Source organism: Chrysemys picta, chromosome 14 (genome assembly GCF_011386835.1).
Source record: "Chrysemys picta bellii isolate R12L10 chromosome 14, ASM1138683v2, whole genome shotgun sequence".
In the NCBI taxonomy this organism is placed as follows: Eukaryota; Metazoa; Chordata; order Testudines; family Emydidae; genus Chrysemys; species Chrysemys picta.
This window is the reverse complement of record NC_088804.1, coordinates 35,848,987-35,862,090: the sequence shown is the minus strand read 5'-3', so window position 1 is coordinate 35,862,090 and position 13,104 is coordinate 35,848,987. Positions and strand designations below refer to the sequence as shown.

Genomic DNA, 13,104 nt, shown 5'->3' with positions numbered 1-13,104 from the left:
TACATAGAATTGCTGATATGGTCAGATGATTCCTAAAAGCTCCACCAATTATAAAGTTTGAACAAAGATTAATATATAGGCTTACCAAAGGTTTAATACATTAAAGAGGGAGTACAAAATGATTTTCCCAGTTCACACTAAACACAGCACACCCTATATAAAAGTGAAATTAATGTTAATTGTTCATAATGGTATAATATATTTGATTGCAGTCTTCATCCTGAAAGATTCTAGTGTGATTATAGCCAAATCTATTAAAACATAGGAGAATCCTGCAGTCTTCATCCAGCCACAGCTCCCAATACAGGATTTAGCTCTTTATTTGATATATCTACATATCTATAACAATACATACATACATACATACATACATAGATATAGACATACAGATGGATGGCCCAATCTTAATCTCACACCACTGTCACTCCAGTGATTTTAACAGGCATTTTCCCTAGCGGCACAGGTTTCAATGAGATCAGAATTAACTCGTTTATATTTTCTGATAATATAATTATCATTCACAATTGAAGTGGGAATACTTCTGCATTGGAATACAACAGCTGTTGAACAACTCACAGCAACTTTGCACAACATCTGAGGGCAGGAACTGAAGAGAAATATATTGAGTTGTAACTCCGTGAGGAATTTAGATAGAGAGTCTGGGTATCCAAGTTAGAACACATGTCCTTGCCAAATTCCAAGACCCCCTAGTTTTACAGAAAATGCCATGAGAAGCACACATGAGCATCATCAAATCTACATTAGAAATGATCAGAAAATGTTCATACTGGCTCTAGTCTACACCGGGTATTTTTATTTGAACTGTGTTCAAATATGTACAATGTTACAATATCTCAACAAGCCCTACAATATCAGCATATTTTTCAATACACATTCTATTTATTCTCATCATTTACCTACCACAGGCATTGCATATGCAAATAAATCCTGCCAGGAGCCAATCTGAATGTGAACAGGTAGAGTTCCCACCTGAACTCAGTCAATATGGGATGTATTCAATCCCAACCTTAATCCCATCCTGCAGTTTGTCTCTCTTGATAACTCAGATAAGAGCAACAAAACTTCAGACTGAGCATCCTTCTCAAACTATGTTGTTTCTAGGGTTTTCCTGCAGCATCCCAGAGACAATTACCCTCTGCCCAAAAGGCAGGGAGAAGTTAATGAGCCACACCCATCACACACAGTCAGCAAGTATCCTTCTGCAATGGAACAAATGTGCAGGTACACCTCTACCTCGATATTACGCTGTCCTCGGGAGCCAAAAAATCTTACCGCATTATAGGTGAAACCGTGTTTATATCGAACTTGCGTTAATCCGCTGGAGTGCACTGCCCCTCCCTTCCCCCTGAAGCGCTGCTTTACCGCGTTATATCCGAATTTGTGTTATATTGGGTCGTGTTATATCGGGGTAGAGGTGTATCAGAAAGCAGTATATGGCCTATAAAACATACAGTAGTTTACAGAAGCATGAATGACACAGACATACCTGTAGGTGACCCTTCCATGACATGTCCAACGTATGGTCCTTCCCTGAAGATGGGTCTGTTGTCATTCTGGTCAATAACAATGATATCTAGAAGGACTGGGCCTTCAATACTTTTGCCGCTGACATCAGTGATCTCAACTTGCAGCTGAATGAGCAAAGAGATAGGAATACATGAGTTAGTTCATTATCATGACATAAGCAAGGAGCAAGGAAAAGAAAAGCTTACATCAGCATTTTTGCTGGAACAAGCCACTGGCAAATTTAGTACTTCAGTCTCAAGGGAGATTCTCTAGGACTGGGCTAGAAGCAAAATGGTTTTGAATGCAAGCAAGAGAGATTCATATGGTGACCCTCATTGGGTAGTTTGCAACTGATTTGCTAAATTTGCTAAAGAACGCAGTGAAGGAGAGAAAAAAAGAAACATAATTTGATATTAATGAGGTGAATATTTGCTTAGAATCAGTCTATTTCCTTCAAAGGGAAACATACAGTACCAAAATAAATTACAAGATCCTTGTTAACTGAGTATTAGAAGATATAAATAGGATGTTATAAGAAAAAGGTAAGAGCAACCCTTTTGTAGAGTAAATAAATTCCCTCCTTGATGAGGGAGCAGAGTAAATCAGCACAAAATTTGATTCCATCTCTATGTATTTTGTCCTGAAACGAAAGGTCTGGAGGAAATAGCTGTAATGGTAATATTTCAATTATGTTACATCATGACTTTCATGACAAGTCACTGCTGCCTTCAACACTTCTTTATGTCTCCTCTTTATTTATTTATTTTTATGTAGCAGAAATGGGAAATTGTGAAATCAACAGCCACTAGTTCGTTGACATGTCAAATTCAACAGAACACACCTCCTCAAAGTCATGGTGCAGCAAAAACCTGAGGCATGTAATGCAAGAGACATTTCTTTCCCTTTCCGTGGCAGCTGGCTTTTGTTCCAGTGTTATGAATTGGTATCTCAGCCATGAACACAGAGACAGTAATAACAGAGATTCACTGCAATCAATGCCTATTTCTGCATCTGGGGTATAACAGTACTATAGTCTTTTGGCACAAAAAGCTGGGAAAGCAAAAGGAACCATTCAGATCTGGTTGGGATTTTGGCTAAGAGTGTCAGAAACAATGCAGTGTTAACTGATTAGAATTAAAACACAAAGCTTTTGAACTAAATGTTTGGGATTTCTATTGTAAATTTCTGAAACAGCTTAAATAGCCTCAGAAGCTAAACAACAAGTATTCTGCTGGGGAGGGGGGGGGGGGGAATCTAAAAAATTGGCCCACTATGACCATAGCCAATGGTTATTGAACAAAACAAGTGTTTTTTGTCAAAATGGAATGATGCATATATTATAATAGAAAACTACACGTCTGATGACCTTTACCTTGAAGGGCACTGTACGTTTATGAATGTGTTTGCTTAGCAGCTGAGGGTTGATACAGTGCGTACCATACATCATGTGGTAATGAATTGTGTCGTTTTGAAAGGCTCCACTCTTGAGTAATAAACATTCTTCACAAAACCTTAGCAACCTCCAGCACTCAACAAACCTACCATTCAGGTCCATTTTCAGGTTTTCCTTTCATATCAACCCTGCTTAACACACACAACAATCTATCAGCTGTTACTAGTATGGCAGTTCTCAGAAACCAGCTTGCCTGTGTTCATGTTGTGGTCTCTGGGATGCTAATTGGATTTTCAGTTCATCATAGAATCATAGAATATCAGGGTTGGAAGGGACCTCAGAAGGTCATCTAGTCCAACCCTCTGCTCAAAGCAGGACCAATCTCCAACTAAATCAACCCAGCCAGGGCTTTGTCAAGCCTAACCTTAAAAACCTCTAAGGAAGGAGATTCTACCACCTCCCTAGGTAACCCATTCCAATGTTTCACCATCCTCCTAGTGAAAAAGTTTTTCCTAATATCCAACATAAACCTCCCCCACTGCAACTTGAAACCATTACTCCTTGTTCTGTCATCTGCTACCACTGAGAACAGTCTAGATCCATCCTCTTTGGCACCCCCTTTCAGGTAGTTGAAAGCAGCTATCAAATCCCCCATCATTCTTCTCTTCTGCAGACTAAACAATCCCAGTTCCCTCAACCTCTCCTCATAAGTCATGTGCGCCAGCCCACTAATCATTTTTGTTGCCCTCCGCTGGACTCTTTACAAGAAAGATGTGGAAAAATTGGAGTGTGGGACCGAAAACTGGACACATTACTCCAGAGGAGGCCTCACCAATGTCTAATAGAGGGGAATGATCACATCCCTTGATCTGTTGGCAATGCCCCCTACTTATACAGCTCAAAATGTCGTTAGCATAACAAGGGCACACTTTAGACTCATATCCAGCTTCTCATCCACTGTAACCCCTAGGTCCTTTTCTTCAGAATTGCTGCCTAGCCATTCGGTCCCTAGGCTGTAGCAGTGCATGAGATTCTTCCGTCCTAAGTGCAGGACTCTGCACTTGTCCTTGTTGAACCTCATCAGATTTCTTTTGGCCCAATCCTCTAATTTCTCTAGGTCCCTCTGTATCCTATATCTACCCTCCAGCATATCTACCACTCCTCCCAGTTTAGTGTCATCTGCAAACTTGCTGTGGGTGCCGTCCACACCATCCTCTATATCATTAATGAAGATATTGAACAAAACTGGCCCCAGGACCGACCCTTGGGGCACTCCGCTTGAAACTGGCTGCCAACTAGACATGGAGCCATTGATCACTACCCATTGAGCCCGATAATCTAGCCAGCTTTCTGTCCACCTTATAGTCCATTTATCCAGTCCATACTTCTTTAACTTGCCGGCAAGAATACTGTGGGAGACCGTATCAAAAGCTTTGCTAAAGTCAAGGAATAACACATCCACTGCTTTCCCCTCATCCACAGAGCCAGTTATCTCATCATAGAAGGCAATTAGGTTAGTTAGACATTGCTTGCCCTTGGTGAAACCATGCTGACTGTTCCTGATCACTTTCCTCTCCTCTAAGTGCTTCAGAATTGATTCCTTGAGGACCTGGTCCATGATTTTTCCAGGGACTGAGGTGAGGCTGACTGGCCTGTAGTTCCCCGGATCCTTCTTCTTCCATTTTTTAAAGATGGGCACTACACTCGCCTTCTTCCAGGCTTTGAGAAGGTACAGTTAAAATAGACTGCTTCTTAGTGACATTTTTGATCATAAAGTGTTGCTGTCTTTTGGGAACAGACAGTTTGCAATAAAATTAAAAGAAAAGGATTGGGAATCTCTCTGGTATTATCAGCTATATTAGCTAAACTGTGAAGGATGGTAACTTTAAATGAATAGCTATTAATTTCATGGGTTGTCCCTGATCTGTTGTCACTTCCTAATACAATTTCAATGTGATGCTAAATTCAGCCCTTGATTATATCACTTTAACCAAGGGTGCAAAAGCTTCCACTGGCAAAAAAAAATATTTAGATTCTATATCATGCCTGGGGCATTGATCAGAATTGGGTTTGATGCAGCACAGTCTTCACTAATGAGTGTCCTATGGAGTCTTGTCCTGAAACTAAAGTTATCCTCCCCAGTCACAACCCCATTGCTTTGATAAGAATGGTACCCACTCTCCATTGGAGCTAAACCTCATTCCACTCCTTTGGATATTTCATCACAACCACCATCCTCTGAACTTTTAAAAAAATTATTTTCCAACATGCTGAAGATTTACCTAAAACAGATCAATGCCACACTTGTATCTGGTAAATTCATGTAGTATTTACATTGACAGAAGGAGCTGTTCTAGTTTATGAGTAAGTGAATATTGAGGATCTGATTTGTAGCAACTGCATGCATGCACAAGCAAATTTAGTAGTTGTCTGACAAAAAAAGTCAAGACTTGAGCTCCAATCCTGCAATATCTGTGCACTGTCAATGGGGCCCTGCATGGGAACAGCAGTCTACCTACCTGCAATCAAATGTAGGATCAGAGACTGAATGGAGGACTGTTTTATAGCATGCTCATTTTGAGCTGAAGCACTGATCTTGAAGTTCACCCATCACCTCATTGTTAACTATTAAAATAAACAATGGTCATTTTAACAATCTAGGAGTTGCTGCTATTATTAATACTAAACATGTAATGTTTTCAAAGCATTGTACACATATTACTTAGCTAAGCCTCTCAGATAGACTTAGCCAAAATTGCTGAAAAAGGTCACATGATGTTTTTCCATGAACTCACATCATAGGATTAATTTGTCTCTTCACAGATCCAGATCCGTTTCTAGCTTGAAAAAGCACATTTCATCCCTTGCTTCCTTCCATCCATCATTGCCAGTCTCCCAGGGCCAGCTCCAGGCACCAACCGACCAAGCACGTGCTTGGGGTGACACCTTGTAAGGGGCAGCCAATCTTCGGGTGGCGGGACAGCACTCGGGGTTTTTTTGTTTTGTTTTGTTTTGTTTGGCAGGGCGGCGCTCAAGGTTTTTTTGTTGTTGTTTGTTTCAGTGGCGCGGCGCTCAGGGGAGTGTTTCAGCAGGGCAGGGCAGCGCTCGGGGGGTTGTTGTTTTGGCGGGGCAGGGTGCTCGTGGGGGTTGTTACGGTGGAGCGGTGCTTTTTTTTTTTTTTTGGTTTGGGCGGCAAAAAAGTTAGAGCCAGTCCTGCAGTTTCCACAGCCTCTTCAATTCCTTCTCCCACCCTTGTTTTCATGCCTTCCACCTTGCTTCCGCCCCATGTGCAATCCCAATCTGTCTGCAAGGCCCTCAGACTCCAACCGAAGATTCACACCTTCTGTGATGCCCACAGAGTCTCTCCCAGATCAGTCAATCATCCTGTACCCTCCTAACATTTTAGAAGCAAAGCTATAAAGTGAACAAAAATACTAAGTTAACATCTGGTCTCTTTGGGCAGTCTATCTTATCCATCTCTGTCTTTTAGATTATAAACTCCACAGGTCAGGAATTGTCTATTGTGTGTGTTCTGTAATGCCCGAATGTATTGTCAGTGTTATTTGACATTCCTGCATGTACCCCAGAACTGGACAGTACTGCAGGGAGCCATTTAGTATGTTCAGCCACTGACAGCTGAAAACCAAGCATCACATAGCTAGGAAATCTTAGGCCTCTTTGAGACAAGGTCAGGCAGCTGCATACTTGCAGTTTGTTAATTAGAATGGGAAGATGGGTCAGAAAGTTATGGATGAGAGTGAATGAATAGCAACCTTGGTTTTAGGTACCCCTGACATATTGTTGTTTTGGCTAGAAATACTAGAAAAGTTTTGAGATAATGAGTAGTTTGAGAATTGGTGACTCAGTAGAGGTTATTATGCTGACCCACTAGTAGTCACTATAGATTATGTGCTTTGTTAGAGTTAGCTATAAAACATTAAGTAAAAGTAAATACCTCAGCCGTGCAAGGGAGCTTTTCCAAGGACAAGGAGCTGACATCTAAACTCCCCATCAGCTGGATGGAAAGAGGACCTCTGGAAGCCTCATTAGTGATCATGTGAAACCATCTCAGACTGTGGGTAACTATATCTGGGATGTCCTAAACCGTGTGTGTGTACACATAATATCTAATAAATAGTAGTTTTAGATAAGAGCATGCTTGCTGGTATCAAGCATTTATCAGACGGAAACACTTTTTTCCCATTGATTTATTCCTGACACCGCCTGCCAAAGGGGGAGATACTTTCTACTGGGTGGAAGAACCTTTCTACTGGGTGGAAGAAAATGGTTGTCCAGATTATGGCCACCTTCTACCTGTGCATGCATCAGCTGAGCCCTGACAAATTTCTCTCTCCCTCAACACGTCCAAAGTGAGAGATTAGAAACAGCAATGAGGACCCCAGAAAGCAAGCTACCATCTGCACCCACTCTACTTCTCCCTGCTTAACTCTTCTAGGAGATAAACCAGGAGGAACAAGAGCCTGAGTACAAAAGTTACCTTCACTCTCTCAGTTCCCTCCCAAGAGATAGCAATAGCAGCAGGGGCCCGAGAGTGCTTTAAGTGGTTTGTTTATTCTGTTAATTTATTCCTACTCATGGTGCCTGATATAAGTTATTTATAGGTTAGCGATGAAACCTATTGGGATAGGATTAGGTCAGAATTCTAATTCGTTTGTTAAGATGGATGGCTTATGATCTTATCGCAGCGCATTCTGCTATGCTTGTATGCACATTTCACTTTTATATAGTACTATGATGGGTGTGAGTGAGAGAAACACAATATTTATGCTCTGAATAGACTATTTGCTCCCACAAAATCTCTGAGCACTGCCTCAGTCCATTTTACGAGCCTCTGCTATCCCAGTCTTGATTTGGATGCCCTCTTGCTCGATGCCATTCTTGTAAAACCCTGCCCACTCTCCCTATGATCTACAATATATATTGTTTAAGGGTTGAGGAGCTAGCCAATAGCTCTGGCACGTATACATCTCCTGGCAGCTGGTGCTTCATAGGCTGAGTTGCCCAGCTGGCCTATGCAGAATGAGCTGTTTCATAGAGAACATTTGATCCTCACTTTCCAAGACTTGTTTAACATTAGTCCCTGAAGTCAATTTCATGTCACAGGATTATTAACATTTTCTATACCCTGACCCATATTGTCTTACGGGTGCCATGAATTAAAGTTCAGTCTTGTACCTGCAATGCTGTGTCACAATGCCACTGCACAGAGCTACCCTGAAAATGAAGAGTGAATGACATGTCCCTGGTTGTTTTGGAGCTTGACTCCTCTCCCCAGACTGATCCTGACTCTCAGCCATGTTATTTTCCTCCCCCACCCCTTTTTCATGTTTGGCAGTATTGGTAGCTTATTTTATTAGATTACAAATGTTTTGCAAGCCATTGCTGGTGGTAAGGCAATGTGAAGGTACAGCGGGCATGGGCAGTTATACTTCTGGAAAGGTGACAATAGGAGGAATCTGATAAAAAAATCACTTCCTAGGTGTGTAATTCCTTTAACATGATCCAATGGCTGGAATTTGAAGCTAGACAAATTTGGAATGGAAAGAAGGTGTAAATTTTTACCAGTAAGAGGAACCATTGGAACAATTTAACAAGGGTTGCGGTGGACTCTCCATCACTAACCATTTTTAAGCAACATTGAATTTTTTTTCTAAAAGATCTGCTCCAGAAATTATTTTTGGGAAGTTCACTGTGCTGTGTTACGTGAGATCTCAGACTAGATCATCGCAATAGTTCCTTATGGCATTGGAATCTATGAACCTTCAAAAGCAAGGTTCCAAATAGCTTTTAATATCAGATCTCACAGTGTCAAGAAAATAAATAAGTCAGTGGGAAAGGCAAGCATTAAACTAGGTTGATAAAGAACCAGACCTCAGCTGGTTTTATACAAGAGACCACCTCACCAACACAGAACGTGGTAAGCTGTCTAGTTCATGGTTGTTTAAACGTTGCATTCTTCATCAATTTTCAAAAAGTAAGGAGGGAAAGAGGGGGTTGTTATTTTTGTTTATAAACCACATCCATATGAAGGTAAAAGCAAGGGATTGAGATGGTTCATTTTAGTACAAGGATCCCAGACAGGTTGTGAGGTCTTGTTGGTCAACACGTATGCCCCATATCAAACCCACAGTTCTTATCTGACTTCTGCTTGATCTTGTGTACAGATTATGATGGATTTCTTTCCTCTCTTTGTACAGTACATATCTTGATCACCAACTGATCTGTTTCTTTTGTCCCCTCATCCCCTGAGATTGCTTTCTAAACTGCTAGCCTGTAGCACACTTCTTATGACCCATTATTACCATCACTCTGTACACATGGTGCGAGTGTTCCAGAGAGTTGGCTCTCTAACTGGTGCTTAAACCCTGCCTTGGCTGACAATGAAAATCATACACTGGCTATTAAGCAAATATAGAAGCCTTCTACTACATTCTTCATTCAGATCTCAGAGTGATAGGGTAAAAATGCCTAGAGAGAAAGACAGATATGCAGAATGCCAAGTTCCCAAAACTCCCACTGGAGTCAGTAGGAGTTGGGGGTGTCCAGTCAGAGCACCTTTGCCCAGAATACTCACCTCCCTCAAGACTGGAAACGCTTAAAGCTGTGGTTCAAGATATGTGTACAACACCTGACTTCCAACAGAATAATTCTTGGAACCAATGACCCTTGTTAAACAAATAGGCAGGCTTGCCCAAATCAGCCCTAGGGATCTCTAAAGCTATTTACATTATTACACGAAAAACTGGGAAGAACAACTACCCTTTAGATGTCTGAATATGAAAAGTCATTGAACAGTACCTTCATTGTGCGCACACTAGCAAGCTTCTTCTCTCATACTCTCAGGAAGAGTCAAGCCTAGTCCCGTGGTCTCAGTGTTAAGGAAGATACATGCAGACGACCTTCAGGGTGATATAAAGTTGGGAGTGTTTATTGGAAACACTATAGCTCACAGACTTAAGATACGGACCCCTTTTGGGGCTAATGTTCCCAGCCTGGGTGAGAAACACAGGGCAGAGTTTCGCAGACCGATAGAACAGGTAGAGGTTTAGAAGCAATAAAGAAGATGCAAATCTCAAGCAATAATGAATTTTAATCTGAATTTTACAAGACAATTACCTCTCAATACTTTCCATTCCAAACAGGACTGTTTAATTTGCTTTTTAGCTTCTCATCAAACTTCACTCACCATATCGGAAGTGAGAGTCTCTCAGGTTCAGAAGTAAAAAAGATACCCAGGACAGCATGTCAAAAAGATCCAGATCTCTTTTTAATAGTGAAATTAATATCTTTGTGAAAGTGCTGCCACTCATAGTCAATCCATCATCCTGATTTTAATAATTCCTGTATTACACAGGATTTATAAAAGATAGATACTCACATAACCTCCATGTTAATCTCATGAAACCCCACATCATCACCTTTCACAGAGTATAGGAAAAAGCTCCTGACTGTGGTGAGCAACTGTTTATATTTACATTTGCATCTAGGTTTTGGAGGAATCTAATTGACTTCACAGAATGTTGGTAGCACCCATCAAGTTTGCTCATTATCCTACTCTTCTTTATTTTGTGCTTGGAACTTTTAGTTGAGTACATCCAACAAAACAAGTCTATTCGTGCTTGTAAAGGAGATGGCTCAGGCCATGAGGCCTCTCTACTATACTTTTCATCTCACTCTCAGTCAACTGCAGTCCTGCTCCAGTAATTTACATAGTATGGCTGCGTACATTGGAAAGTCAACCAGTGAGGCAGTTTACATACCTCTTCTTGACCTTCCTCTTCAAAAACTCAGAGAAAAACTTAAATTCTTTAGTACCTGGATAATGTCCTCCCTACCATCGCCTTTTAAATCCAATATTAAGATCAATTTGCTTCAAAGAATCAGTCTGATAATTTGCCTTGGGTAGTTAAATCCCATTAAAATGGAAGTTTGCCTTCACTTACTAGACACATGCCAGCAGCTATGTACTAATGTAGCCCCCCAAAATATTATCAAAAAAGTAGCAGGTTTATATGACAGCAGCATAAACAATAGATCAGTCTTCAGTGTACTATTCTGTTCTATACTGTGACAGGGTTGGGACTCACCCCCTGGCGCCTCCTACTGGTTGTCTCGGTAATTAGCTCTGTCCAGTGGAGCACCCCCTCCTGGTGGTGTCCCTTCTGTCGTCTCGCCCTCGGTTGGCGTCTGAGCCCACATCGCTCACCAACTCATGGCGTCCTCTTCCGGACCACTGCCCTCCAGCAGTGCCCCTTAGTCCATCCACACCCCCTTCCGGGGGGGGTGGGGGGGGGGAGTTAACAGGAGTGTGTGCACTGGCCTCAGCGGCCTGCCACAACCCCCAAGTCTAGCCCCTCTTACGTCAGGGGGCAGGTTGCAGCCTGACTCGACCACTGCTCCACAGCCCGGTGCAGCACAAGGGGGAAAGGTGGGGGACCCAGGCCCACCCGCTACTCTGGGTCCCGACCCAGGGACCCTCTAACAGCAGTCATCCTACCCGCCTTCTCTCCCTCCATCTGTCCACGTCCCTGGGACGCTTCCCCTACAGCCCCTTGCACCCATTAGGCCCTTCCCTTCAGGGTCTGCAGCCTGGCAGGCCTCAGGCTAGAACTCCTTTCTGCTCCCTGAGCCTGGCCAGCACTGCGCTGTCCGCGGTGCTAGTCTCCCTCCCTGGAGACAGACCTTCCCCTGTCGAAGGCCTAGGACAGACTGCCTGCTCTCTTCCTGAGCAGCCTTTTATAGGGCTGAGCCTGGCCCTGATTGGCTGCCTCCCAGCCCCATGTTCATTCTTCTAGACAATGCTGTCCATCTTCACCCTTCAGTGAAAGGCAGCCATTTTTGAGTTGGAGTGCAAAAGCGGTTTACATCAACTGTAGATGGACTGTCATGCTAGATGGTGCAGAACAGCAATATATATCCATTGAAACTACAAAGGGAATTAAGTTGGCAGAATCTGACCAGGAAGATTTTTTTTTTTTAAGATGCAGTTAAGAATCTTAGTCCTGTAAAAAAGCAGCAAGGCATTTATAGGCCATAAGAGGCTACATCAGCACTTCCAGCAGCAGAGTGCACTCAAACATCTTAATGGAGTATTGTTTCCAATACTAATTTAGTACTGAAGAATGACCCCCACCAAATCAGTAACACCGCTACCTGCAACACCCTCCATTTCCTTGGAGAATGTGTATACTAATGCTGTATTTATTGAAAGTCTACATTGGAGATGTTTGTTAGTTTTATTTAAAATGACTTGCTAAGTGCAGGTTCAGAGTGGAGAAACTTTGTCAGACTAATCTTCAGACTGTTGGTATATAGTACTCCTCTACTAGGGAAAACCACTTAGCGACCACCGGGTTAGGAAAAAAAGTGATAAAGAACCACTCTAAACATTTTATGGCTCTATTTAGAAGGCGTCTGCATTATCTAAAGGAACAATTCAGGGAAAATAACAGCCTGGACACAAAGAAAGAAGTTGCTATAAATAACTTCTAACAAATAATTACTCCAGCTTTTCTACTCTACAAAAATACGAAGAAAATACTAGCTGTTTGTTATACAGTATCAAGAAAAAAAGAGGCTAAAAATCATGCTAGTAAGCAGCATATTTAGATAGGGTGGACCACATTTTCCCCTCAAGGACAACTGTGTCACTCCCTGACTGTTCTGTGGTTGCTCAGTTAATGTCAGAGGGGTGGCACAATTGTCCCCAAAGGGAGAATTTAGCCAAATTTTCAAAGCCCGCATTTAATGTACATCTACACTGCAGCTGGAGGACTAATTTCCAGCTTGGCTAGACATACACGCAGTAGCTCTGATCAAGCTAGCTGCAGGAGCATGGGCAGCAAGAGGGGCAAGCCACCAGAACACATATCTTGTGTCTCAGATGGGAGTGCATTAGGATGGCTAGCCCATGTTGTCACCCATGCCACCATGGCTTCGTTGCTATTTTTAGAGTGCTTAGCTCAATCAAAGCTAGCACATGTACATTTACACAAGCTGGAAACACACTTCCAGCTGCAATGTGGATGTACCCTTAAGTTGACATGAATAGGTGCAACTGGGACCAAATGTCTGTTGGTATGCCAAACCACCATTGTGAGCATCCTGATGTGGACTTTGGTCATCTTGCTAAGGCACCTATTTTCAAAAAATAGGTTCCCATT

The 13,104-nt window shown here is 42.2% G+C and overlaps 1 protein-coding gene across 2 annotated transcripts in view; it reads right to left on the bottom strand.

The window, feature by feature from the left end:
- Positions 1 to 13,104, bottom strand: part of CDH13 (cadherin 13) — a 752,462-nt gene that overhangs the window by 313,486 nt on the left and 425,872 nt on the right. For both annotated transcript variants that reach the window (XM_005292303.5, XM_042852124.2), the window contains exon 6: positions 1,508 to 1,652. In XM_005292303.5, the coding sequence (XP_005292360.1) occupies positions 1,508 to 1,652 (145 nt within the window). The remainder of the gene's footprint in view (positions 1 to 1,507; positions 1,653 to 13,104) is intronic.